The 25,208-nt window shown below is 34.9% G+C and overlaps 3 protein-coding genes across 10 annotated transcripts; 2 read left to right on the forward strand and 1 right to left on the reverse strand.

Annotated features, from left to right (window-relative positions):
• Positions 1-4,043: 4,043 nt before the first annotated feature.
• Positions 4,044-10,510, reverse strand: desi1b (desumoylating isopeptidase 1b). 3 transcript variants are annotated; one of them, XM_073917921.1, is made up of 7 exons: positions 10,248-10,510; positions 8,166-8,258; positions 7,959-7,980; positions 7,027-7,096; positions 6,780-6,889; positions 6,478-6,600; positions 4,044-6,391 (listed from the first exon to the last, which is right to left on the reverse strand). In XM_073917921.1, exons 2-7 carry the CDS (start codon positions 8,251-8,253, stop codon positions 6,301-6,303), a joined length of 504 nt encoding a protein of 167 aa, XP_073774022.1. In that variant the 5' UTR covers positions 8,254-8,258; positions 10,248-10,510; the 3' UTR covers positions 4,044-6,300.
• On the forward strand, positions 8,605-14,442 carry xrcc6 (X-ray repair complementing defective repair in Chinese hamster cells 6). 6 transcript variants are annotated; one of them, XM_073917440.1, is made up of 13 exons: positions 8,605-8,661; positions 9,640-9,730; positions 9,849-9,961; positions 10,052-10,193; positions 10,272-10,523; positions 10,606-10,792; positions 11,688-11,874; positions 11,976-12,144; positions 12,781-12,942; positions 13,130-13,259; positions 13,340-13,440; positions 13,500-13,635; positions 14,046-14,442. In XM_073917440.1, exons 2-12 carry the CDS (start codon positions 9,661-9,663, stop codon positions 13,592-13,594), a joined length of 1,608 nt encoding a protein of 535 aa, XP_073773541.1. In that variant the 5' UTR covers positions 8,605-8,661; positions 9,640-9,660; the 3' UTR covers positions 13,595-13,635; positions 14,046-14,442.
• Positions 14,443-16,556: 2,114 nt separating this feature from the next.
• josd1 (Josephin domain containing 1) lies at positions 16,557-23,322 on the forward strand. The gene is given in 5 exon segments (NM_001076595.2): positions 16,557-16,627; positions 17,020-17,679; positions 17,783-17,911; positions 22,402-22,596; positions 22,687-23,322. Coding segments are annotated over 4 exon segments (708 nt in total). The 5' UTR covers positions 16,557-16,627; positions 17,020-17,395; the 3' UTR covers positions 22,787-23,322.
• Positions 23,323-25,208: the final 1,886 nt, after the last annotated feature.

Here is a 25,208-nt window from a genome sequence, read left to right on the forward strand (position 1 = left end):
ACATTTTTGTCAAAATAGAGTAATGGACATATTCTTAATAAATGACAACTTATTTACATTATGGGATTTTTTATGAGTTTTTTACATTTAAAGACTTTGTATTTAAAAAATGAATGTTACACACATACTATGCAATACATACTGCTATGGAATGCAAAAACTTTGAAGCTCATTACCTCAAAATCATTCAGAATGCAGAAAGAACCTTATAATTCCAGGGTGAAGATATTTATCTTTATACAACAGTTCTGTCTGGATCTCGATTTTGATTGGCTGAAAGACGTAATATATTTAAGTAATATCAGCATCCGTACAGCCTCTTTACCCTTCGTGTATTACTCCGCCCACATACAGCCAGCTACAAGCAGACACTACAGTTTGACAAATATTACTGCAGTTAGACAACAAAATAGACTGTTATATGTTCTAAAAAGCATGATTTCTAACTATGGTAGATCGAATGAATATTAAACTGGTAAGCACACCTGCCATCACTTCCGTTTTTCATGGGAGTGTCCCATTTTTCAGACCAGTCTCCCACAAACATCCTGTTTTTATTTCCTACTAAAAAAAACCCCGGAATTTTACCCATCCCTCTCTTTGGTACAGTCTGTAAACTAAACACCTCTGGGTTGCCAACTTTGGTACAGTACCCGGATCGAAGCGGCCGTCCAAAACCCGCTGCATCCTATCCCGGTTCTCAACCTCACCCTGAACACCTTCTCCCCCTGCTCTCCCGGGTTTTCAGAGACATGTTGGCAGGTTAGATGATCTCTCTTTTTGTATGTTGTAGTGCTGTATTTATACCGATTTGCTCGCATATCAGGAATGTGTGTTGTGTTGGCAGACTGAAATAAGCAAAGTTTGCATGTGTTTAGCGTTTTTCCTTATCGCAACCACAACAGCAGTCTGGTACCATTAGTGGATTGGTTGTTATTTTTGGGGTTAATTATTGTGAAATCCCAATTGCAAGATAGAAATACTGTAGACGTTATCACTTTAAGAAGATATCTCAGTAGATGGATAACATTTCATGTCACATTCAGCCTTATAATCTTAAAGTGTAAGCAAAATCAGCAGTTTTGTCATCACTTTAGGAAAGAGTCATTTAAACACTAGCTCTAAGTGACGTTGGTAAATTAGTAATGGCTTCTGCTGTTTTGACATCAGCTGCAGATGTGAATGAATGGCGGAATAAAGTAGTTCCTAATAAAAAGGGGTCTTTAGACTCTCCGTGTTTGATTTTCTTATTTATATACATGATTGTGCTGTTGAACTGTTGTATAAACGCAATATCACATTCGTAGCAGTGCGATATGGCTGTATATCAGCATGGGTGGAGCGCTAAGGCACTCGGCCAACGCACACCTCCCACCCGTGCAGATATACAGCCATATCGCACTATTATTCGTGTGATATACTCATGTATTGGGGGACACACATATTTTTGCTTCATTTTTTGTATGGATTTGTATGGAGAAAGCACTGTCCATTCTTTTAAATACAGTGCACATCATCTAGTCTAAAATTAAAAAATGACTGTTCTACGTCACAAACTAAAGGTGAATCAAAATTAAGAAAAAGATTCAACCAACATTTTTACAGTGGTTTTAGGTCATAGTTTAATATGGACCAAAGGCAAAGTGTCTGCATCAAATTAAAAGTGATTTTTTATACATTTAACATATGAAATGTGTATTGAGTATATACTTTAAAGGGAAAAATCACTTTTATAAGGGGTTAAAAATTCACAGTTGTGTGGCAGTAGTGTGTGAATATAGCATCTAATAGTAAAAATGTTTTAATAATTTTTTTTTCTAAATCACACTTGATAAAAACAGTCTGCATAATCTTTGATTAACACTCGCCCATTGTACATGTCAAAGGAGGGGGAAAGTCCCACCTATTTGTGAACACCCTTATTAGCATAGACAGCCCTGAGTAAGAACCATCCTTCCGCCATTAGAATTTTCACACCATACATGTAAATAATTTCAGGAACTAAAAGGCATAGTATTATTTTACAAATGAACACCAGATTCTCCATAAATTACTTTCTTCGAAGCCATGTCTTTTGATATTTTCAGTTTTTCATAGAGATGACATCAGTACTGTTTTGAATCTGCTGCTATGCTGATGCGTAAGTGTTTGTAGCTCTGCCCTCTTCATCTCATTTGAATTCAGCCAAATGCACAATAGGGTATATGCCGAAGCATGCTAATAGGACTTTTAATTTGAAGGTAACCTGGGTTAACCGCTTCCGGTGAACTGTATGACTGTTTTCTTTAAAAAATCAGCGATCCCCACTGGCTGAGTCATATCCTATACAATAAGTGGGTCTCAGATTGTACAAGAAGCGCTGCATCAAATGACATTTTCCTTGCTATGTCTTTATAATATGAGCATTTATTTTACCCTAGTATATTCAATGGAGCGTCTGCGCTAGCCTGCCGATTCTGACGGGCGCGTGCAAGTAAACGGCTTTTTGTCTCATTTTACGTTTAAGCAACTAAATAAAATGCCAAAGTTTCTTTAATTGAATGTATTTTAATGACATTACAACATCAATGCTGCAAAAGGAGCCGTATAAAATGGAAAATAACTCACAATAACAGGTCACCAGAGGTTTATCAGTATTGAAACAACACTAGCTCGGCATGTACACTATTTAGGTCAAAGGTTTCAAAGAGTTACAAATAAATATTTTTGGGGTATTTTGAGCTGAACCCGTAAGGAGTATAAATGTTGCAAATATTTTTGTAAAAATGTAAAAATGTGAAAATATGGGTAAAATTGGAAATGTTAAATTTTTTGTAGTTTGGACTTATATATATATATATAATTTTTATTTTTATTTTTTTTTTACTTTTATGTCTGGACTTTAATTTTAAAATAAAATCTTTTACTAAACAAAAATACCTTCTAACCATGTTTAAATAAGCGTTAAATAAGCTGTGTTATATTAAATGGACTTGATCTTATTGAATGGAGGCACAACTTGTCAACGGCAGGAAAAGATAATGACTCTGAATCTACCAGATTAGCTGTGAATTCTTTTGTTTTATCGCTCTAATATATGATATTTATTATCTTCTTGCTATATGATCTTTCTAGTTTTGTGTGTGATTTCGCACCCATGTCCGTCTATCATTATAGCCTTACCCAATTTACATAAAAAAACACTCTAGTAAACCACAGCCTGAGCTGCAGACATCAACAGCAAGATTAAGTTTAAAACTGCCTACTGTACATTTAAAGGATTATGATTTATAGGTTCATATATTTTTGCATGCTATTAAAACATGCATGTTAATAAATGCCTCTAGTCCTCTCATGAGCAACAGCGTCTCACGCTCTGGACTTTCTGCCCTTTCAGAAGTACATTACCCACATGATTAGATGTAAAATCTTTTTATCTGCTCGGGACAGTAATATTGGATGAGAGGATCACATTCTGAGAAGCTGTGTTGGTTAATTAATGGCATGGCCCATGAAATCATATAAATGTCAGCGAATTGTGAGAACGGACAGCAAGCAAAGAAAGTGGCCACGTGAATGCCAACATTTAATGAAACAGAAATGAGAGCCTGTATCTGATGCGGTGGACTTAGAAGACTTCAATTTGAAACGAAAAATCTGGAACTTGAATGATTTTGTGGATTATACTTGGAGACAAAGCTCTCTTTTTGTCTTATTAAAGACTGCCTTAGTTAACCCGTCATCAGCATATTTCACTGTGTATAAAGAAGATGATAGAGGATGTGAGCAAAATGATGCAATTTAAATGCAACTTTTAAAGCACAGATTGTTGTTCGGTATGTGTCTTTGCAACGTGTAAAGTTTTTACATGAACTAGAACAACTTTGATTAATGATCGCCTAGCCTACGGAATTAGATGAACCTGAAACATTGTGACCTCCAAATTAATATATATTCAGATACCCATGGGAACATTTAGCCCTGAATATATTGTCAATAACATTTATTAAGCTAAGCAATACACATTACCAAATCAACTTGACAATTAAAAACAAAACTACTTCTTTATACTGTCATGTTTTAATTTGTCTTTCAAATAGGGACAAGATTATATTTAATACACATAAATACATATATGAGGCAGAAAGGTATTAAGAGCTCAAGTTATTACCAACAGTATAGCTCAGACCTCAGACAGCTAAATTTGAACTTGCTAAATAGACCATGAGAAGACCATAGACAGTGAGATTAAGACTAAAATGTATTTTATATATAAAATTCACACATTTTTAACTTTTTAATAAAAATTGTACATTTGTCTCTTTTTATCATGGCACTGTAATTTGCTCATAATGACTAAACTGAAAAAGAAATACAAAAAAGTCCTACTAGGTCCTTTGCTTGTCATAGTTTATAAAATATTGGTTAACTTCATATTTGTGACATTATATTGTGCTTGCTGTATATGTCATTTGTCCCCTTAAATATATTAAACAAGAAGTTATAATTAAGGCACTATGCTGTTGATAAAAATGTTAATTCACCAAAATGTTTTAATTCTTTTATTGTTTATTCACACCCATTAACATTTGTGATTAAAAACCTAAATGATATCCATTCATTATAGAAAATGATTAAGTCTTTCAGAAAACGTGTATTAAACTGCCAGACCCCATTCATTATGTACTCTTTTAACCAAAAAAAGTCTCAAATATCTTATAGATTTTGAAAGACAGAAGTTTGAGTAAACTATAAGAGAATTTTCATTTTGAGATGAACATTAGTATTCATAGTCTAAAATATTAGCATTAAATACAAAAAAAACTGATTAAACATTAAAAGACAAGTTAGAAATATAAAAAAATAGTTACCCACTTAATCTAACAGTAAGAATTGTCTGCATTTTTAATAAGATTACACTCTTCATGTGAGTATTAATCACAATAGCATATTTGTATTAGTCTGAAACCTCATTCTCATCTATTTTTCTGAAAGCATCTGAAGTTACAAATCATGTTGAGGTAGGACAGAGACACCTGCAGACCAATGAGGGGAATCCCACTACAACTGTAAACCATTTCCTAGTGAAACAGCTTTCTTTTAGATAGCAGCAAGTGTGCTTTTGTAATTATAACTTAATGTAATGACTTGCTATAATTAACTTAAACTAAATCCCACACAGGGATTTTTCTACACTCTTAGCCTGACATATATGGGTGTCTAACTGCATTCTAACAGGCTTAAAGGGATAGTTGACCCAAAAATGTACATTTCTTCACAATTACTCGCTCAAGTGGTTTTAAAGTATAAATGAAATCAAAACTAACCATATGATTTTGTTAGCTCACATTGCCAGTTTTGTGCTGAACAATTAATCTGTGTATGTCAATGTCATCAAATAGTTTGCTCTTGTAATCTAACTTTTAAATCTAAAAATGCACTTCCTGTTTTTTGTTTTCTGTTAAATTCTCAGACTACATGATTTTGATTTTTTTGGGCATGGTTAAAATTTTACCACACCCCTCCAAACTGTCGGTTTTGACAACAAACAGAAATGGTGTGGAGGAGGTGTCTGTTAGGTTGTAAAAATTCTCCCCAAACCTTTTTCCTAATCTTTCTGAATGAAATGCCTACTTTATTACATCAAATCAGCTTGCAGTAGAAAAACAAGCCACGCCCACTGTTTTCTCATTTAATATTTTGTTTCTCTAGGAACTGGCTGCATCACAATATATATATATATAAAAAAAAAAAGCTGTCACAGCTTCCGTTTCATGCGGACTTTAAACATTTATGAATTTCTGACATCCGTTGAACCCAAAACAACATATTCTGAAGAATGTTGGAAATGACATTCATAGTGGGAACAAAAAAAGTCAATGGCTGCTACTTTCCAACATTCCTCAGTATATCTTTATTTGTGCTTAACATGAACTCAGAAAATGCGTAACAGACAGAATGTTCATTTTTGGGTGTTCTATCCAATTATACCACATGATTTTGTTTATTTTAAAATTCATTTGCAGTCCTGGTAAAAATGTCCTCTTTCACATTTCCTATCCACTGGTTGTTTGTCCCAGTGGATTTGTATATTCTATTCTAAAGAGTCAACAATACAGATTAATTGGTCCCTCTGTCTACACAGCAGATCACTGAAGATAGCATAAAAAAAGAGAGTGAAAATGTATCACTTTATGAAAAGGCACTGAGCAGAGAAACTGAAAGCCCTGCTTTATATAAAAGCTATTTTTGATCTTGAAAGGCACAATGTGACTCTTCATGACTGCTGTATTAATACATTCTTAGATGCAGCCAGATCTTCTACCTCTGGCCATATCCATTCATGCCATTGTTCCCGGATGGAGTGACGGTGATTGAATCCAGAAGAGGACGGAGCGCTTGTCCAAAAGGTCTGTGGAGTGAAGGGGAAAAAACAAAAACAGTTAATAATTGTAATATTACAAATAGTGTTAAAAGTGTATTTGTTTGCCATCATACGTAGAGAGCACTTCAGATGGAAGATCCGTGATGTATGAGGGAATCTTTTTTCCTGTTAAAAACTGCGCAACTTCAGCGCTGAAGGTGTTACAGTTGTGTTCAAAAAGGTGGTATTTTTCAGGTCTGTGGAAGGGGAGGAAAAACAGATTTGCGCATATAAATGGTGGCGTTTGTGTTGTGGTGGTAGTGGCAGAAAATGGAACTGCTAAATGATGACAGCTTTCACAAATATCTCTACTTTTAATAGTAAAAATATCTCATAGCAATTTCCTGTTAAATGCAAACAACAGAACTATACTGACCTATAAGTGGACTCCCCGAGCGAAGACAGATATTCCTGAAAAAGGTCCCGAGGAACTTCTGTGTTTCCTAGGTCCACTGTGGAATCAGGCATACCAAGAATAGTACAACCCTAAAACATGAAAGTACAATTAATACAACATTATTTGACATCCGTAAAATACCTAAAGTTTCTATTTCATATGCTTAAAAAATAAACTGGGTTGCACACTGAGTTTATGAATAAAAAATCCATTGGTCATTTCTTACAGGATAGCAGCTTGTAACACCTCCTCCTCCAAAGAAAAACTCTTCCCCGTAAGCCACTATTCCAGTGTGCCTTCATTAAGAAACATTCAAATAGAGACAGTTGAATTAATTTATTATTATTATTAGTATTATAATTAAAAAACACAAGCATTGGAACCAATGCGTATTTAAAGCAATAGTTCATGAAGAAATTTAAATTTACTCTCTCAGGTTGTTACAAATGCTGAAGAATGATGGCCGCCGTTGACTTCCATAGTTGGACGGCAAAGTTGGACACAAAAAATGCTTCTTGTGAAAGAGGTTTTAGAGAGGTTTTATTTGGATATTGACTATTCCTGTGATTTTTGTTCTATAGAAAAAGAATCTATTGTATCTTATTTGTATATACTCAAGGAATTTTTGGATGGATATGGAAATTTTTCCTAGAAGGAAAACCAATATTATATTCAAATAACAACAAGATTTTGATATTTGCATTTATTATGTCAATATTTGTAACAAATGTACATTCCTTGTACATCTTTTTACTATTTTTGGAAAGTTTTGTATACATAAAAAATGGACTGGATCAAAGCCAAATTTAGTTCATTTTCATTAAGGGACTAAGGACTACTGCACAAGTTTGGAGAACATTGTAATAAAAAAGCAAGGAAGACTTATAATATTCTTCAGGAATAAAACATTTTTAATTATTGAATGTATGTACACTCTGGCATATGCATTTTTGTATATTACTGTATAATTCTGATTCTTTTTGTTAATAAAAAATGCTAAATGAAATGCAAGTCATTGGTTAGTTTAAAGTGTTAACAAATTATTACAAATATATTTTTTAACAGAAGAAAATAAATGGTTATATTATGTTCACTTTTAGATGAACTATTGCTTTCGTTTATAAAACGTGCAACAAACAGAAGAAGAAAAGTACTCACCATATTCCCTCGACTGTCTTTCCTGTAAGTTTAGATGTAAAAAAGCAAAGTTTTTCGATGATTTATTTGCATATTTCAATAGGGAAAATACATATTTGTGCTCTACAGTGTATAAATACTTTTTAGTGACACAAAACATGAGCTATTCTAGAAGCATCCTTAACCAACTTCCCAGAATAAACATTAGCTAACAGTTGGAGAACTCACCTAACATCATGGGGCTCAGCTGACGGGCCAGTCCTTTTGACAGGTCATAAACGTACAGCTGAACGGTGTAAGAACTTCCATTAGCCATGGCAACTGATTCAGAACAAAGTGTTGTTTACAAACAAAAACGCAACGCTACTGTAAACAAACGTAAATCTATCTTGAGTTTTCGACTCGAAAAAGGCAGACTTCACTGTTTTGGTGTCTCAAAGTCTCATTATCACACATCCATAAAACGAACACAAAGTATTTTAACAAATTATCCTAACCACGAAAGTTTGACAGGTCCAACGCGGTGTTCAGCATTCGTTTGGCAACAGTGACTCGAGATATTTGGACACCGGTTATGACAAATGTGCTTATTCACTGGGGCTCGACCAATTGTAGCGCAGATATATTACCAACATCTGTAAAACTAATAACATCCACAACGCTAGATGGCGAACTTTATGAAAACAAGCATGACGGTGTTTACACTTACTAGCCGAATCAACCGGTGAGCCGAATGCCTGAAGCTAATTCGTTTGAACGGTTCTTTTCAATAAATCGGATCAAAAACGAGATTCAGTCAATTCTGGTGACATGGACTAAAACTTTTAGGCACAGTTTCACAAACAGGGCTTAGATTAAGCGAGGACTAGGCCTTAGTTAAATAAGTCTATTTAAGCCAAATATTTAAAAAATGGCCTTAGAAAAATATTTTATTAAATAACTGCTGTGCACCTGGAGAAAAAAAATGACACGTGTATTTTAAGACATCTTACTGCAAGTTATTTTGAGTTGAGACAGTTCAATCTTGCAATTTAATCTTTACTAGTCTTAAACATTGTTTTTGAAACTGGGGGTATAATTGAAGAAATAGATGATGAGTGTTGCTGTTTTGTGAATTAAAGAGTTTGTTTGCAGTCATGCGCAGTTCTTAATCACTAGATCTGGATTAACCAGGGATTAAAAATTAACCAGGACCATCTCGCTTCCATTTTACTCCAGATGTTCATCTATTAAACGTTCAGGTTCGCGGGGGAATGTTTTCGGTTCACTCGAGACAAAATTGAGGGTGAGAATCCGATTCATGAAGTTCGAAATGTTTTGGGAATCGCTTCAAACCATACATAACAAATCCGAAAGCTATTCGTTCACGTTTACTAGTTATATATATGTTTTAGTTATATCAAATCCTGTCTTTACTGTGTGAAATTGTTCTGTTTACTTCCGCGTATTTGGATTGACCAGTCACTTTGCTCCTGTGTCCCAATTGGTGAGTGCCTTTCAAAAGTCGTCTCTGATAGGATCGTGGAGCTGTCACTCAACTTATGGCGCATTGACTGGTTGCATGCACGCACGGTCGTGAAGGGATACAAAGTTCTCTAGCTAGCGCAAAAGAGAAGAGTGGTTTATAGTTAGTGTAACGTTAATACATTTTGATTTGTTTTACTTAAACTGTTTGTGAAAGTAACTCTGACTCGAATCTAAGGTAAAACTAAGAGTAACTTTAATGGCGAACTGGGGAAATTACTTTCCAAACGAAGACGATGTGGATGAGCAGGATGAAGAAGAGTCTGGAGGTTAGCCTAGCCATCTTAATTGATTTATTGAACCCGTATGAAATAAACGTTTGTTCTTCATTAAACGTGCATAGATCAAACGAACATCTGATTAAACGTGTACCTTTTTAATTAAAAGGCGATTACAAAAGCAGCGGCCGTGACAGCTTGGTGTTTTTGGTTGATGCATCCAAAGAGATGTTCATCAAAGGGGAGAATGGAGAGCCATCAAATTTTGACATGACTATGCAGGTGAGCCTAAAAAGTTTAACTGTATTCATATGTTGCTACAATATTGTATTCCCATACATGCCTAATAAATATATTTGTCTTTGTGTCTAGTGTGTGCGCAGTGTGTACACTAGTAAGATCATAAGCAGTGACAGAGACCTGGTTGCTTTGGTGTTTTATGGGACTGAGCAGAGCAAGAACCCCAGAAACTCCTTCAAGCATGTTTACGTCTACCACGACTTGGAGTCCCCTGGTCAGTAATTAACTATTTATTCAACTTAGACTACATTTTTGATGGTGAATCTACCTCATATACTGATTCGCTTCTCAGGAGCAAAACGTGTACAGGATATTGATAAACTGAAAGGTGATAAAGGTGGTCAGTTTGCTGAAAAGACCATGGGCAGTGGGGAAACTTCTCTCGGAGAGGCTCTGTGGTGCTGTTCCAACCTTTACAGTGACATCAAGTTGCGACTGTCACACAAGCGCCTCATGATATTCACATGCAGGGATGAGCCTCATGGAGGAGACAGTGCAAAAGACAGACAGGCTCGTACAAAGGCTGCTGACCTAAAAGAGACAGGTAAGGATATTAAGAGGAAAATAAAACATTTCTTTTTGTTTTAACTGTGAATAAATGATAAACTGTTCTGTGTGTTCTTCAGGTGTAGCCATTGACTTGATGCACCTCTCAAAGCCTGGAGGGTTTGATGTTTCACTGTTCTTTTGCGATATTGTAAGTCCTCCAGAAGATGAAAGTGATCTCGGCCTTCAGATTGAGCCCTGCAGGAAACTGGAGGACCTGCAGAAGAGAGTCAGAGCAAAAGAGTTAAAGAAAAGAGCTCAATGCAGGTAAATACTCTGCAAATGTTTGGTAATTTTCCACTTGCATGTCTAATTGTAGTATATAGTGTTGTGGACATGCACATTATTGCAGGGATACGCTGTTTTGTATTAAAAACTGTTTAAATGGCATTTCACAAGAAGATAAAGAAAAGTCTAATTTTTATATATTTTCAATCATTTATTTTTCCATTCTGCAATATTTAGGATCTACACAACAATGACAATTGTTTATTGTCAGTCACTTTGCAAAAAAAACATATCTTGAGATTCCAGAAGTATTTACTGTGTAATAAAGCCTTTATAATTCCAGTAGTCCTGGCATGATAACCGGTTTCAAGGTTTACCGCTGTCTTGAAATGTCAAGGTTTTAAAAACGCCAGAATCTTCTGTTATTAAATCACTTTTATTGTCAAATCATCAGCAGATCGTGTGCTATGATGATTGAAAAGCTAAGCTTTAGCTTTTTAGAGTGAAAAGCTTATACATATACGGTATATGTAAAGTACAGCTTTTTACTATTTTATTTATCTATTTATCTATCTATTTTATTTAGTTTTTTAGGGCAACAGTATCTCCAGCAGAGAAGGGCTCACCACATCAAAAGCTACTGTTACAAAATATATTTTTAACAAAATATGTTGTGTTCAATAGGTGAAAAAGTAATGACAAAAAGTTATTTTAAAAACATATTTTAGAAATAGTAATCTTTTTTTAAGCTTTGATATTTTTATTTAAGGTTATCATATTGTCACAGTCTTATACCGACCCATACCTAAATTCCAGTCAAACAATATTATTCTGTAGTTTGTTTTTGTTTTGTTTTTTGTTTCCGTATACAGTTCATACAACAACTCATTAAAAAACATTCAGTAATTTATACCTCTGTTAATGTGTTTTCAAGGTTAACGTTCTCCCTTGGAGAAGGTGTCGATCTGGCTGTTGGCGTATACGTGTTGGCCAGGACTGCTATGAAGCCTTCTGCTGTCAAACTTTACAGAGATAATAATGAACCTGTACGGACTAAATCCCGTCTCTTCCACACTCAAACTGGTGGCATTTTATTACCAAATGATACAAAGAGGGCACAGGTAAAGCACCTCGAAACAAAATCATTACTATAACAACATTTTAAATTGCTAAATGTGCCTCTAATTTAACAGTAACTTGTTAAATTAACTTGCTTATGAAGGTTTATGGGCAGAAGCAGATTGTGATGGAAAAGGATGAGGTGGATGAGATAAAGAAGTTTGATGATCCAGGATTGGTACTGATTGGATTTAAGCCTATAGATCGCCTCAAACTGCACCATCATTTACGACCTGCTCTTTTCATATACCCTGAGGAGGAGCAGATATCAGGCAGGTTTTCATTTGTTACTGTCATTCATTTGTTGAGACATTTAAGGTCTAATGAAATAAATAAATAAATATATATATATATATATATATATATATATATATATATATATATATATATATATATATATATATATATATATATTTCTTTTTTAATCTGTATTGTTAGTTTTTAGGCTATCTAAAAGCTAAAGCGCTCCAGAACAGTGACAAAATTCACTTTTGGGAGATATAAAGCCGATATAAGCCTGTAAAGCTTGTAGTTTGTCACTTCCGGATGAATGGTTTTATTCATTTCACCTATTTCTCTACCAGTTAATACCAATCAAATGGTCTCTAGTACCTGACATGCCCTGCCCCCTTTCAAAACACTTCTCATTTGATGTGCTTGTGCCATACCACTGTCAATAGCAGAGTGGGGATAGAACAAAATGCTATTGACTTTTTTTTAAAAGGGGAGGGGCTACACTGTCCCATTCTTTGATTATGTCAAACCTCGAATAAAAAAGCACATTTCATAGCACTTCACAGGACCTTTAATACCTCTTTCAGATCAACCCAGATGATTTCTTAAAATATGGTTTTTGCCATATTTCACAAAACTAATGTGACACTCTTTGCTTCTCTCGTTTACTACAGGAAGCTCCTGTATGTTTACAGCTCTGCTTTTGAAGTGCTGTGAAAAAAATGTATTTGCATTGTGCAAATACATCCCTCGTCGTAACACTCCACCTCGGTTTGTGGCACTAGTGCCCCAGAGAGAAGAACTGGATCAGAGTCAAACCCAGGCAACACCTCCAGGTAACAGCAATCCAAAGTGTTATGCCTATTTAAACTCATGTTTTAGTGCTAAATTTATCTTGAAAAAAAAACTTGTTTATTTGTTTGAACAGTTTTAAAATGTATTCTAATACTTCTGTCATTATTACTAATATGCAAAATTTATTTTAATATCAAATAGTAGTATCAAATCTTTCTTTTTTTCCAGGCTTCCATGTGATTTATCTTCCCTTTGCTGATGACATACGCACTGTGGACCCTCACGTTGGTCCCACAGCCTCGGATGAGCAGGTAGACAAAATGAAAGAGATCGTGCACAAGCTCCGCTTTAAATACAGGTTTGTGGTTTTATACCAATCAAACAAACTATAGGCTGTTTATTGGTGATTCATCTATAAGTCATGCTCTGTATTTACAGGAGTGATGCATTTGAAAACCCAGTGCTGCAACAGCACTACAGTAATCTGGAGGCTTTGGCTCTGGATATGCTTTCACCTGAACCCATTGAGGATTTGACAAGTATTTCTTGTTGTTTAAAGGGAAAAATTAGTATTTTTTTTATCCTATTGCTGTCTTAGATTCTTTATGTTTCTTCAGTGCCAAAGGTAAAAATGATGGACGATCGGCTTGGTCCGCTGGTTCAAGAGTTCAAAGATTTGGTCTATCCTCCTGATTATAACCCAGAAGGGAAACCTGCAGCTAAACGCAAACCTGGTAAGATTTCAGATTATGCTATTTTAATTTTTTTTTTTAAGTCTGGGACGCACCAAGTCAACAGTCAGCCATTGGTCAGTGACAGGCCATCAGTCTGTCAGGCTAGTTTGTTTAGTGTGTTCCCCATGTTGCTTCTAGCTAGACTTGCTTTAGTAGATAGTTTGCCTGATTCATTACATAGAATTGCTGTTGTCCATTGATGAAAGAAAGTGCTCTGATTGGCTTTTCAGCTATGAATCAGTGTGCAAGAGCAAAACCTCATTAACAAAACTAGACAAACTATGCAACTCAGGAAGGAACACAATGTGATTAGGAATGCTGTGTGAATAACTAATAATTACTTTTACACCTTTTAACAGTCATTTTAAAGTTGTCATTAACAGACTCTTGACTAAAAAAATTTCTGACAGCTGAATCTGGTGGTGGTGCTGCTGAAAAGAAGGCCAAAGTTGAGATTTCCGAAGAAGAGCTGAAAATTCATGTCGCAAAAGGCACTTTGGGAAAACTGACAGTGCCTGTACTAAAAGATGCATGCAAACAGTTTAATATACGTACAACAGGAACCAAGAAACAGGAGCTTATCGATGCCCTGACCATGCAGCTCTCTAAATGAGCCAATGTTATTAAGGCATTGCTTGTCGCCTTGATCACATGCTTGTTTAAACGATAAAAGCAGAATAGTTGGTATGTTTTACAATACATCTTTTAAGCGAATATCATTCTCACATTCTGTCTTGCCTGGTGTCACATAATTCTGTTCAGCATTGTGACTGTTGTCATAGATTCAATAAATGCTTGAAATTTGTAGCTTTGATGATATTCATTGGCATTATTTCACTTTATTTCTTCAACATTTGCATTGATATATTTTAATACATGACAGATATATGCATTATATTTTAGTGTATTTTAAAATGCTCATAATCTAATTAGTAAACGTTTTATGTATTACATATTTACACAGTTCCTGTGAATTAATCCTAATCGATTTTCTTTTGAAATAAAAATACTTAATAAAAAAGTGAGTATTTTAATACATAAACAACAAGTTCAGTAAATTAGTTCATGGTCACATTGTAGAAAATATCTATATCTAAAATATGTTCTTATTTGTGTCAATTTTATGTGTTCCAATAAATGTTTATTTTACGTTTTTGATTTTATGCAATGTTACCTTTTAATCAATTCAAAAGCTTAAGTGGTTCTTAAATTAACCATATTTTGCCAATTTAATGCAATTTTAATGTTTGTATGATGAAAATCACACAGTGAAAATTAGGACAGTAAGTCTGAATTTGCTTAAAAGTTGTCACTTAACAGAAATAATGTACAGTATGAAATATAAAGTCCTGGTGCAGTGAAATAATAATTAATATTTTATGACACCCATGAGCTTGGAAAACTGCATTCATACATCTCTGCAATGACTCAAGTAGTTTATTAATAAAGTCATCTGGAATGGCAAAGAAAGCGCTCTCGCAGGATTCCCTGAGATCATTAAGATTCTATGGATTCATCTTTAATGCTTCCTCCATCTTACCCCAGGCATGCTCTATCATGTTCATATATGGTGACTGGGGTGGCCAATCCTGGAGCACCTTGACCTTTTTTGCTTTCAGGAACTTTGATGTGGAGGCTGAAATATGAGGGTGCTATCTCTGAAGAATTTGCCCTCTCCTGTGGTTTGTTATGTAATGGGCCGCACAAATGTCTTGATACTTCAGGCTGTTGATACAGTATTGCCATCTCTCACATGATCCTATGCTGAATGTAACCCCAAATCAGGATTTTTTCCTTCACCAAATTTGATGGATTTCTGTGTGAATCTTGGGTCCATGCGGGTTCCAATAGGTCTTCTGCAGCATTTGTGATGATTGGAAAGCAGTTCAACATCGGAAAAATTTACCTTTTGCCACTTTTCCAAACGATCAACTAGAAATCATATTGTTATTTGTTGCTCTTACACCTGAGATTGACGACAAGACTTTTTTCAGAAAGTGTAGTGTCTTTTTTATATTAATGTTATGTTGGATTTTGGGATGTTTGGATTTTTTTAAAAAATTACATGGATAGTTATTTCCAAAATGCTAACTTCCTCAACATTTAAGTGCTTCTAAATTTTTCTGAATTTCTATAAATGTTGATGTGAAAAACAAATATTTTTAGGAATGTTGAAATAAATTCTGGTTATTTTGTCCTTCCTATAGATGTCAGTGGCTGCTTTTTCCCAACATTCTTCGGAATATCTTGTTTTGTGTCTAACAGAAGAAAGTTATGTTGTATACATAAAGTGTGTAATTACTTAAGTGTGAGTAAACGGTAAGTAAATTTAAATTTTGGGGAACTATTGCTTCAAAAAAGTAGTCTAAAAACGATCTTTACCTCAAATTAGTAGCATAGATACGTTCCTCACTACAGTTTTCACTATGCAATCTTTAATCAATAACAAATCAGTTATTAAGTAACGTTAATCTACCAAGGCCAGCACACATACAGATTCAATCTCCATGTTTTCTAGCTGGTTTCTAGAACATATGGAGTGAAGTGATCAGGCTCTGTCATTTGTTTTCTCATTAGCACTGAATGAAAACAAACAGTAGGTCACTCGCCACAGATGTTTAACATTACAGCAAGTCAACATGTACAGTAGATGTCTGGATCTTATTTTCAGCTAAAACAGTAAAACACAAACGTTCGGGTTGTTTACACAGCCCAGAATAGATCAAACAAAATACCTAAGAAAAAAACATATCTTATTAATGTCCTAATGTGGGGCATGAGACGTGTTTGACAGTCCCATGGGATGCAACCTGCTCGTGACGCAAGCCGACGGAAAGCCAATGACGTTTTGCGCATGCTCACGTTGAGCCAGAGAGCTGCAAGGAAAAAGTACAAGAGACAAAGGAATAAACAACTCAAGGAGTGGACGCGAAAACACTAACTCAGAGGAACGAACACAGTAAAGACAGTCACACATCGTACGCACACAGAGGTATGTCTTGTGAACGAGTAGATACACGGAGACTTTGAAAGCTGTCGTTTTGTCCGTTGCTATCAAACGAGTAGCACGTAGCCAGAGTGTCAGTTTGGCTTGAACGCAGTAGTTATGCCATGTCTCGATATATTTTAAACTCGTGTACCAAGTGTTACATGTCATTTTTAGCCGGTAATGTGTGATACACACCCATCCAGTCAGCTGGCAGGAAGTTTTATACACCCCTTCCCAATGCAGTAATCCTGGGCACTAATGTACTGCACATTAGCCTTCTGCGTGTCAAAAGCCTTCGTGTTTGGACCTGTCTTTCCGTTAAATGTTTATTAATGTTCAACATTGGAATATTTTCTAGTAAGCAGTTTCTTCTTGTTGTTTGTTCCATATTTCAGACCTGACGGTGGTCTACCATGGCATTTGCTAGGGTCCCGTACTGCTGACCCATTTATTCCCAGTCAAGCTGTAAGTCCTTTCCACCCTGATGTCAGCCAAAACGGAAAAAACTTCTCTGCCCTAGTGGTTACTATGGTGCTCGGAGAGTCTTTGTGTGCAATAAAAACAACATGATGAGCACAGAAAGAGGACACAAACGATTCTGGCTCTAAGAAGATACATCTGTCTCTATTTGTGGATTTCTTAATTTTTTTCACTAATTCAGGTGCACTGGCTCACATTTCATCACATTAGCAGCCTCCCCTCCCCTTGCCACTCATCCCGAGCAGCTGAGAAGGTTGCTTTGGAGATGATAGTGGTGACATAGCAGCAGGAATGGGGAGTACTCCATGTTCTGGTAAGGGGAGGGGGGTCGGGGGCTTTCAGGAGTTGGGTTGTATGCCATGGAAGGTCAGCAAGCAAAAAGGAGAAGCCTTAGGTGGACGTGGGTCCGAGCTGGAGGACAGGCCGAATGCTGGAATGCCCCCCACCTCGTTGCAACCTCCTGCAATTTATCATGAAAAGCAGCATCGGGAGTTGTGTGCTCTGCATGCGCTAAACAATGTCTTCCAGGATGGAGCGGCGTTCAGTCGTGATGCACTTCAGGACATCTACCAGAGGTCAGTTCAGTGATGATGCATCGTTAATGAAGTGGTCAAATGTTGGACTTTTTTTTGTTTGTTTGTTTTAAATCACACTTCTGCTTCCTCTTTCTTTTTACAGGCTCTCTCCTAGCACTTTGGTCACACCCCACAAGAAAAACATGCTGGGTAATGGCAACTATGACGTGAATGTCATCATGGCTGCATTGCAGACTCGTGGATTTGAGGCAGTTTGGTGGGACAAGAGAAGGTACTTGTGCTGGGCTGTCAGCAGAACAAAAAAGGGCTTGTTTTCATAAAGGGACACATTTAGGATTTAAAAATTGACATTCATCAATTTAATTAAATTCATTTTTATTTCTAAAGTGCTTTTCACAATGTATATTGTGTCAAAGCAGCTTAACACAGACCAATACAAGTCTGCAAGTACTGTATAACATCACAACAACAAACCAAAAAAATAGTCAAACCAAAAATTACACCTTAACTTATTTTCATAGTTTTTGTACATTTTAAGCTTTTCATATCTAACAACACCATAAAAAGATGAAAAAGTTTAGATGTGTAGCTAGCATACTAAAGGTCAGAACTCAACGGTACATTTGTTAAAGATAGAGTCCCCAAGGGAAATCTTTTGACAAATTTTCTTCTGTCGGTGGAGTTTTGCTTGATGAACATAACTGCATGTTGACCACCAAAATTTGATGTTCAGAATAAACTGAATAAATTATACTAATGCTGCATACTGTAGCTTATTGTAATTGTAGCAAGCTGCTTATTGCGATAAACATGAAACAAAAGAATATAATGTCAAAGGGTTAGGTTTTGCAAAAAATAAATTAATCCCAATTTACTCTCCCTTGAGGCATCCTAGATGTTTATGATTTTATTCTTTCAGGAAAATTTTGTCAATTTTATTCATTAATTTTTTTATTGGTATTTAGTATTATATATTGAGTTTGAAGTGCAGGCACATTTGAAACAAAAGCAGGACTGCAGTGAACAGACAGTCAGTTGTTGTCTGGCTGATGGTGTTAAATGTACCTTAAAAGGAGAAAACGACAGCTGCCGCTTGCCAAAAGTTACACAAAACTATTTGTAAAGTGTAAATATGGATATTTTTCTTTACAAAAATGCATGGATTACCTACAAGAGACATTTTTTACACCCTAGAGCTGTATAATACATTTTTATTATGGACGAATGTGCTTTATTTGGCTTCTTCTGCACTGCCAGTAAAACTGCTGAATAGTTTCAAAAATCAACTAAAAGAAGAAAGTCGTATACGTCTAGGATGCCTAGAGAGGGTGGGTAAATTATGAGGGAAAAAAAAACATATATACAAGTGGCAGAGCAAAAAAAAAGAAACAAAAGGTAAATTAACAGTGTTTTAGGGTTTTCTGGGGAGTCTACCATTATTGAAGTATAGAAATGAACAATCAAATGTAAAAACATGGTTATTTTTGTGTAAATTGTTTACAAAAATATAAAGTAATATGTAATACAGGATATCCTCAGGGTCTTACAAAGTCTTAAAATTTCTTAAATTTCAAAAACTAAATTTTTGGCCGTAAGTCTGAAATTGACTGAAATATTCCCTTGTAGGTCTAAATTAATTTTAAACGATCTTTTTGAACGGGTCTCCTTTGTTTATGCAAAGCTACCCAATCAATCCAACACCCATCCAGTCACAAACAAACACTTCTGAATAAAACTTTTAAGAACAGTTTATTGTGCTTTTTTATGAGTTTTTTATGTTGTTATGATGTTTGGTATGTTCTGCTCTGTTGACACTATTTATATATGTGGCTAAGATGTTGCTAAGAAATAAAACTAAATAGAATTATAGGCAATCATTTTAGATATGGCAAGTCATTTTTTTTTTCTCTTAATGGCCATTAAAAAATCTTTAGCGTTTAGCCCTGTATAAGTCTGGAATGTTATTCTTTATGGTCTTAAATTAGGTCAAAAATTAGACTTTGTGAAACCAGCAGAAACCCTGTTATAATATATTTATCCTTTAATCATTAATAACTAATCAAATCCCTTGATGTGACTTATGCAGATACACAGATTGCAATATTGATGCTCAAATGATATATTGTTCAGCCTTACTTGGTGTCTAATATGCATGTTAAATATAAATATTCTGTAAATACAGAAAATTCTGTTTACAGTTAATTTTTTGAAAACAAATGTCCTTGTGTAAATTTGCTTTTTCTAGGGAGTTCATCCTTGCCAGCAGGCATGTGATTTATAAAGTTGAGGAATTTAATCAATTAATTAATTAGAAACTAGTAATAAACAGATTAAGACAGGATAAATACCAAAAGATTAAAAAAATATTCTCAACCTATTTGAAAAAGAATGGGTAGAAGCCCTGCTTTTTTTTCAGGCTTATGTTCTTTACAGAAGTGGAGTAAAAATTTTCTTTACATTCTTGAATCTGAAAATCTAGACAAGGATTGTCTGACCACTTTTTCTATGTTCTTTGTTCCAGAAGGTTTTTTATTAATATATATATATTTTTTAAGGCTTCCTAAAGGCCATGTGCCAATGAGATCAATCACATTGTTACAAAATTTGAAGCAGAAAAGCATATGAAAATCGTTCAAAAGACAGAAGTGCAAGTCTGTGTTGTTTATTTTTATGGACTTTTTTTCACAAATGAGTTATGACACCTGTTTACTTGGTGTATTATATCATTTTTGCATCAAATTACAAAAGCAAATTATTCATCGCTTATGCAAGGTTTCTAATGATGTTGTTTTCTCTTATGGCTGCTGTTATCAGTCTCTCACTATTTTTACTTTATTTCTGAAAGTCTTGATAACACTATTGTTGAGGTTTTCTTTTATTATTTGAATACATAGTAAAAAATAGTTTTGTACTGGCCTATTCACTTAATCTTCGATTTCCGCTGAAATCTGGAAATGTGAAGGTTACCATTTAAGGTAAAGTACAACAATACCTGTCAAAATAAAACCAACAGACAATTGCAAAATATTTCATCTTAAAAATGAAAAACAATTGCTGTGCTTCATGAGCAAGGGCTAGCCTGCAGATCGGTTTTGGTCTGTTTTACACAATTTTTGCAAAGTTTTTTATTGGTGGAATTTTCAGCACAGCATGATAAGCATAATTGATTTGAAAAAAATTACAAGGTAATTATACAACTAGGTATTAATTATTAGTATTCTAACATTTTGGCGACATTTTTGAGTTACTCCACCACATTATATAGCCTCATCTAACCTTGCCTCATTGTAAAAGGTAAAATTATTTGATATTTTAAAAGACTTATTAACCTTTACACACAGTCACAAGAGACTGCTTGGTTCCTCTTTGAGATATTATTTCTTGTCTTACGAGTATGACTTAATGTCGGACACTTTTTGTCTGCCTCATTAAAGCAGTGATCACATTAACTGTTAGGGAAAGGATTGCAATATTTGGAATATGCCACTCTAATTTAATTGATAATAAAAATGCATTTGTTTCACATTCCACATGACCACAGGGATTAAAGGGCTTGTTTATTTAAATTTAAACAATTAAAATGTATTTAATAATTATTTTTTTTATTCACCTTCTTGCCTTTCCAAATCTGTTTGTCTTCTGTGGCACAAAAATAAAATAATATCGATCAGCATTCTTAAAAATATCTTATGTTCTAAAGTCCTGCATCTTTGGTGAAGGTAAGTTATTAGCAGTGTTAGGGAAGGTCTTGCATTAGTTCTTCAAAACAACTGACTAAATATGCTACATGGTAACTCTTTAGGACAAGTAATGTGTTGCTTACTTCTTTATTACATTTGTGTAAATTATTATTATTTTGTTTCTAAGCAAGGCTTACTTATTTTAAATAACATATTAAAAATGTATGTATGTTTTTGAAAAATGTAAAGCCCTGTATTGACCAAAGTAAAAAGTGAAGTGAATAGATCTCAACAAGTCTGTACAGTTGAGGGCACAGCTCAAACAAAACTTTTAGGATTGTATAAAGAAAATGGTGCATGGAGGAAAAGTTTAACACTCTTCAACATTTAATATCCTGAGTTTGCATTTTACAGTTTTTATTGATTTTAAGGCTGCTTAAAAATGCAGAATCTGTTTTTGTGCAGGTGAGATGATATGAGTAAATGAACACAATTAAGCTAGAACTACAGTCTACTCTCTCCTGTTATCTCTCAACATAGGAAAACAAAGTAATTAGCTTTTCTTTTTTGAAGTAGTAACTTCAGTTTTTTCTTGTAAATAAAAAACCAATGCATTACTTTATTAGTGACTTGAAAAAGTAATCTAATTTTGTAACTTGTGTAATGATGACAGAAGTGTCATTTTGGGGTGCTTTATTTGTATGCCCCAAAAATTAAAAACAATTTCTATCTAGGAGATGTGGTAGGGACGTTTGATCTATCATTTGCATTTTTTAAGTATTTTTGATTAAAGGCTCATGTTGTGCCTTTATGCATTTTCAGTTTCCGTTAGTTTTTGATGTTTCTTTTTTTACGCTCGTTACAAAACATAAAGTCCACTCAAATTAAAATTATTCTCTATGTCAGTAGCATCAGTGCCAGATCATTTGCACACATAAGGTTGCAGCACATTTTTGCTACCAACCAAAAATCAAATAGATCTTTAAAGTATTTTGAGCTGCAACTTTTTGTAACAAGGTTGCTGTAATAAACTATCAATGGGCCATTCATTTTGTTATATTATATGTTTGTTATCCCATAGGGACGTCGGTAGCATTGCACTACCAAACGTCACTGGTTTCATCTTGAATGTGCCATCCAATTTGCGCTGGGGCCCATTGCGTCTGCCCCTCAAGCGGCAGCACTGGATTGGTGTGCGAGAAGTGGCAGGAGTTTACTATAACCTAGACTCTAAACTGCGCAGCCCTCATGCCATTGGAACAGCTGATGAACTGAGGTAAGTGTGCAATCCTCAAGAAGAAAATAGCAGAGGGTTTAAATGGAAAAATGTCTTTGATCTCCAGCTGACGTTCTGATCACTTCGCAGGAAGTTCTTGCGTCACCAGCTTCGAGGGAAGAACTGTGAACTCCTGTTGGTCGTCTCAGAGGAGGTGGAAGTGCATCAGACATGGAAGTCTGATAACTGATGAATGTTTTGGACCTTTTTTTTTTAGTTTTTGTTAATTTTTTGGAGGTTTCTCAAGTCCATGCTCAGGAGGGAAATATGAGGTTCAATCAGGGACCCATTTAAGGAGCAAATAGAGTTGCACTCAAACCAGTCATGAAAGCACACTGCTCAGACTTTGTTTACACACACACACCACTGGACTCTCGCTATGGAGACTGAAGAAACACAGGACACACACAGGGATACAAAAAGACAACTAAACACTACGCTGAGGAACTAGTTTGGTATTTGGGATTCTGATGCATTTTTTATACATTGATTATTTCTTTTACTTTATACTGTGTTCTGACTTGAAAGCGAGAGGTTCTGGAATTGTTCGTGATGTGTTCTCCTTGTGCATCACTCCTCATCCTCACTTCTCTCTTTCTACGTGATTTCCTGTGCATCCATGTGATTGTTCAAAATGTCTGCCACCAAAAACAAAAGGTATTTGTCCCACCAACTGGGTTTGTTTAACAGGGCTGCATATGTACTTATTTAGTGCATGTACTTGAAGATTTAGAAAAGGAACACCAGTAGCCCCTGTTTAACGGTTCTCTACATATTTAATGGCATAGTGACAGATGAGAAGTTTCCTGTGTATCACAGTACAGCATGGCACCACAGTAATTGGATGTTTTGTGTTAGTTTCCTGTTAACATCTGTTACCTAAATGGTCACTTATTAATCTCTTACCCTAAATGAATGCTCTCAACGTTCTTTCTTGTAAACAGTTAAAGGAATACTTCACTTGTTTTGGAAAATGTTTATTTTACACCTCCTCTAGACTTAAAATAGTTGAGTTACATTTCATTTTTAAACCCATTCAGCCGATCTCTGGAAGCACTTTTAGCTTAGCTTAGCATAGTTCATTGAATCGGATTAGACCAATAGCATTTCTCTCAAAAATGTCGGAAAAGTATCAATTTTCCTATTTAAAGCTTTACTCTTCTTTGGTTGCACTGACTGATCACTAACGGAAAATGAAAAGTTTGTTGTTTTTTTGGTTGATATGGCTAGGAACTATACTCCTGATAGAGCAGCAAAGTTTCTCAATTATTACACCAGACTGAGGTTATAGTTCATAGCCATTTTGCCCTGTAAAGTAAACAGCAACAATAGTAACTAGAGAAGAGTCAAGCTTTAAATAGGAAAATTATCAAAACTAGTTTTTTAAAGCGAGATGCTAATGGTCTAATCGGGTTCAATGATCTATGCGAAGCTATAAGTGCTCCCGCCCAGACCCAGAGATCAACTGAATGGATAAAAATGTGTCTTGATTGTTTATCTCTAGGTGACTTGTAAAATGAGCCTATTTTTAAAAAGGTGAAGTGTTCCTTTAAAGTTAGACTTGTTGAATCCTAGACTACATGTAGGAAAATCGAACTGCTTTTGAGTGTTGGTAGTAGGAGAAAAATGTCAGATGCCAAAAACTGTTATTAAGTGGAATGTTTGTAAGTATTTTTACATAGAAAATGCTGAAGTGAGTTTGAAATTGTTCAAGTTGAATTAATCTTCGATTGACAGTGGATTAACATGGCCTTAAACTGTTTACAGAGGGAGCAGATCACACAAAGGGAAATCTAATAACACATCTCAGGTTCTCTTCAGACCCAATTCAGTTTCACTTATTAAACACTGATCTCCAACACAATGTGTAAAACACTTCAAATAGATATTACGCACTCGAATCTGATAGTACAACTTAAGAGGAACATTCCACATGTCATTCACAGGGTGCTTTGTAATACTGTAGAGATGAATAGATTCCTTTGCCATGACAATCTAAATCCCCCCACATCTCTCTCCCAGGGAGAAGGGGACAACATGTGCTCATGCCATTGTTTTTCATTCAAATAAAATGCTTATGATGGCACTTTATGTATGATGTAAAATGTGCTGTGACATCATTAAAAATGTCTTTCTATGTACACAAAGTGCTGCTGCTTTATATGTTGTTCACATCATCTTCATCAGTAGTGTTCAGTCATTTTGATGCAACAAGACCCATTATTTATTTGTTTTATGGTAATGTGTTTATTTATCTTAGCTAAAAGTTTTGGTATGTTTTCATTTTATTTTTTAAAAATGTATTCATATTAAAATTCCTTTTTTTTCATTTATTTATTTGTTATTTTTTCAAAATGCTGCTGTCCCCATAGCATTCACTGGACCCCAGTTTGAACTCCCTGATCTAAACTATCGTTCGATGGTTTTATTTTTTAGTTAAAGAAATCAGTTTACTGCATTATATTGACCAAACGTGAAAAACATCTGCACAATTAGATGATATAAAATTCAAAGATGCATCACAGTATTCCATTACAAATCAATGATATTGTTTTGTTTCTGTACTTCATTTTAAGAGAATTGTTAAAAAAAAAAACTTATCAGTGTATTCA

The sequence above is a fragment of the Danio rerio genome, chromosome 12, assembly GCF_049306965.1.
Source record: "Danio rerio strain Tuebingen ecotype United States chromosome 12, GRCz12tu, whole genome shotgun sequence".
Lineage (NCBI taxonomy): Eukaryota > Metazoa > Chordata > Actinopteri > Cypriniformes > Danionidae > Danio > Danio rerio.

Coding starts and splice junctions, on each gene's coding strand:
- desi1b (XM_073917920.1), bottom strand. CDS start 8,471: ATGCTGAACACCGCGTTGGACCTGTCAAACTTTCGTG. Junction 6,890..7,026: donor GTGTTACAAGCTGCTATCCT/GTAAGAAATGAC, acceptor TTCATGTTTTAG/GGTTGTACTATTCTTGGTAT. Junction 6,601..6,779: donor CTCGGGGAGTCCACTTATAG/GTCAGTATAGTT, acceptor CCCCTTCCACAG/ACCTGAAAAATACCACCTTT.
- xrcc6 (XM_073917438.1), top strand. CDS start 9,661: ATGGCGAACTGGGGAAATTACTTTCCAAACGAAGACGATGTGGATGAG. Junction 10,194..10,271: donor CCACGACTTGGAGTCCCCTG/GTCAGTAATTAA, acceptor TTCGCTTCTCAG/GAGCAAAACGTGTACAGGAT. Junction 12,145..12,780: donor TGAGGAGGAGCAGATATCAG/GCAGGTTTTCAT, acceptor CGTTTACTACAG/GAAGCTCCTGTATGTTTACA.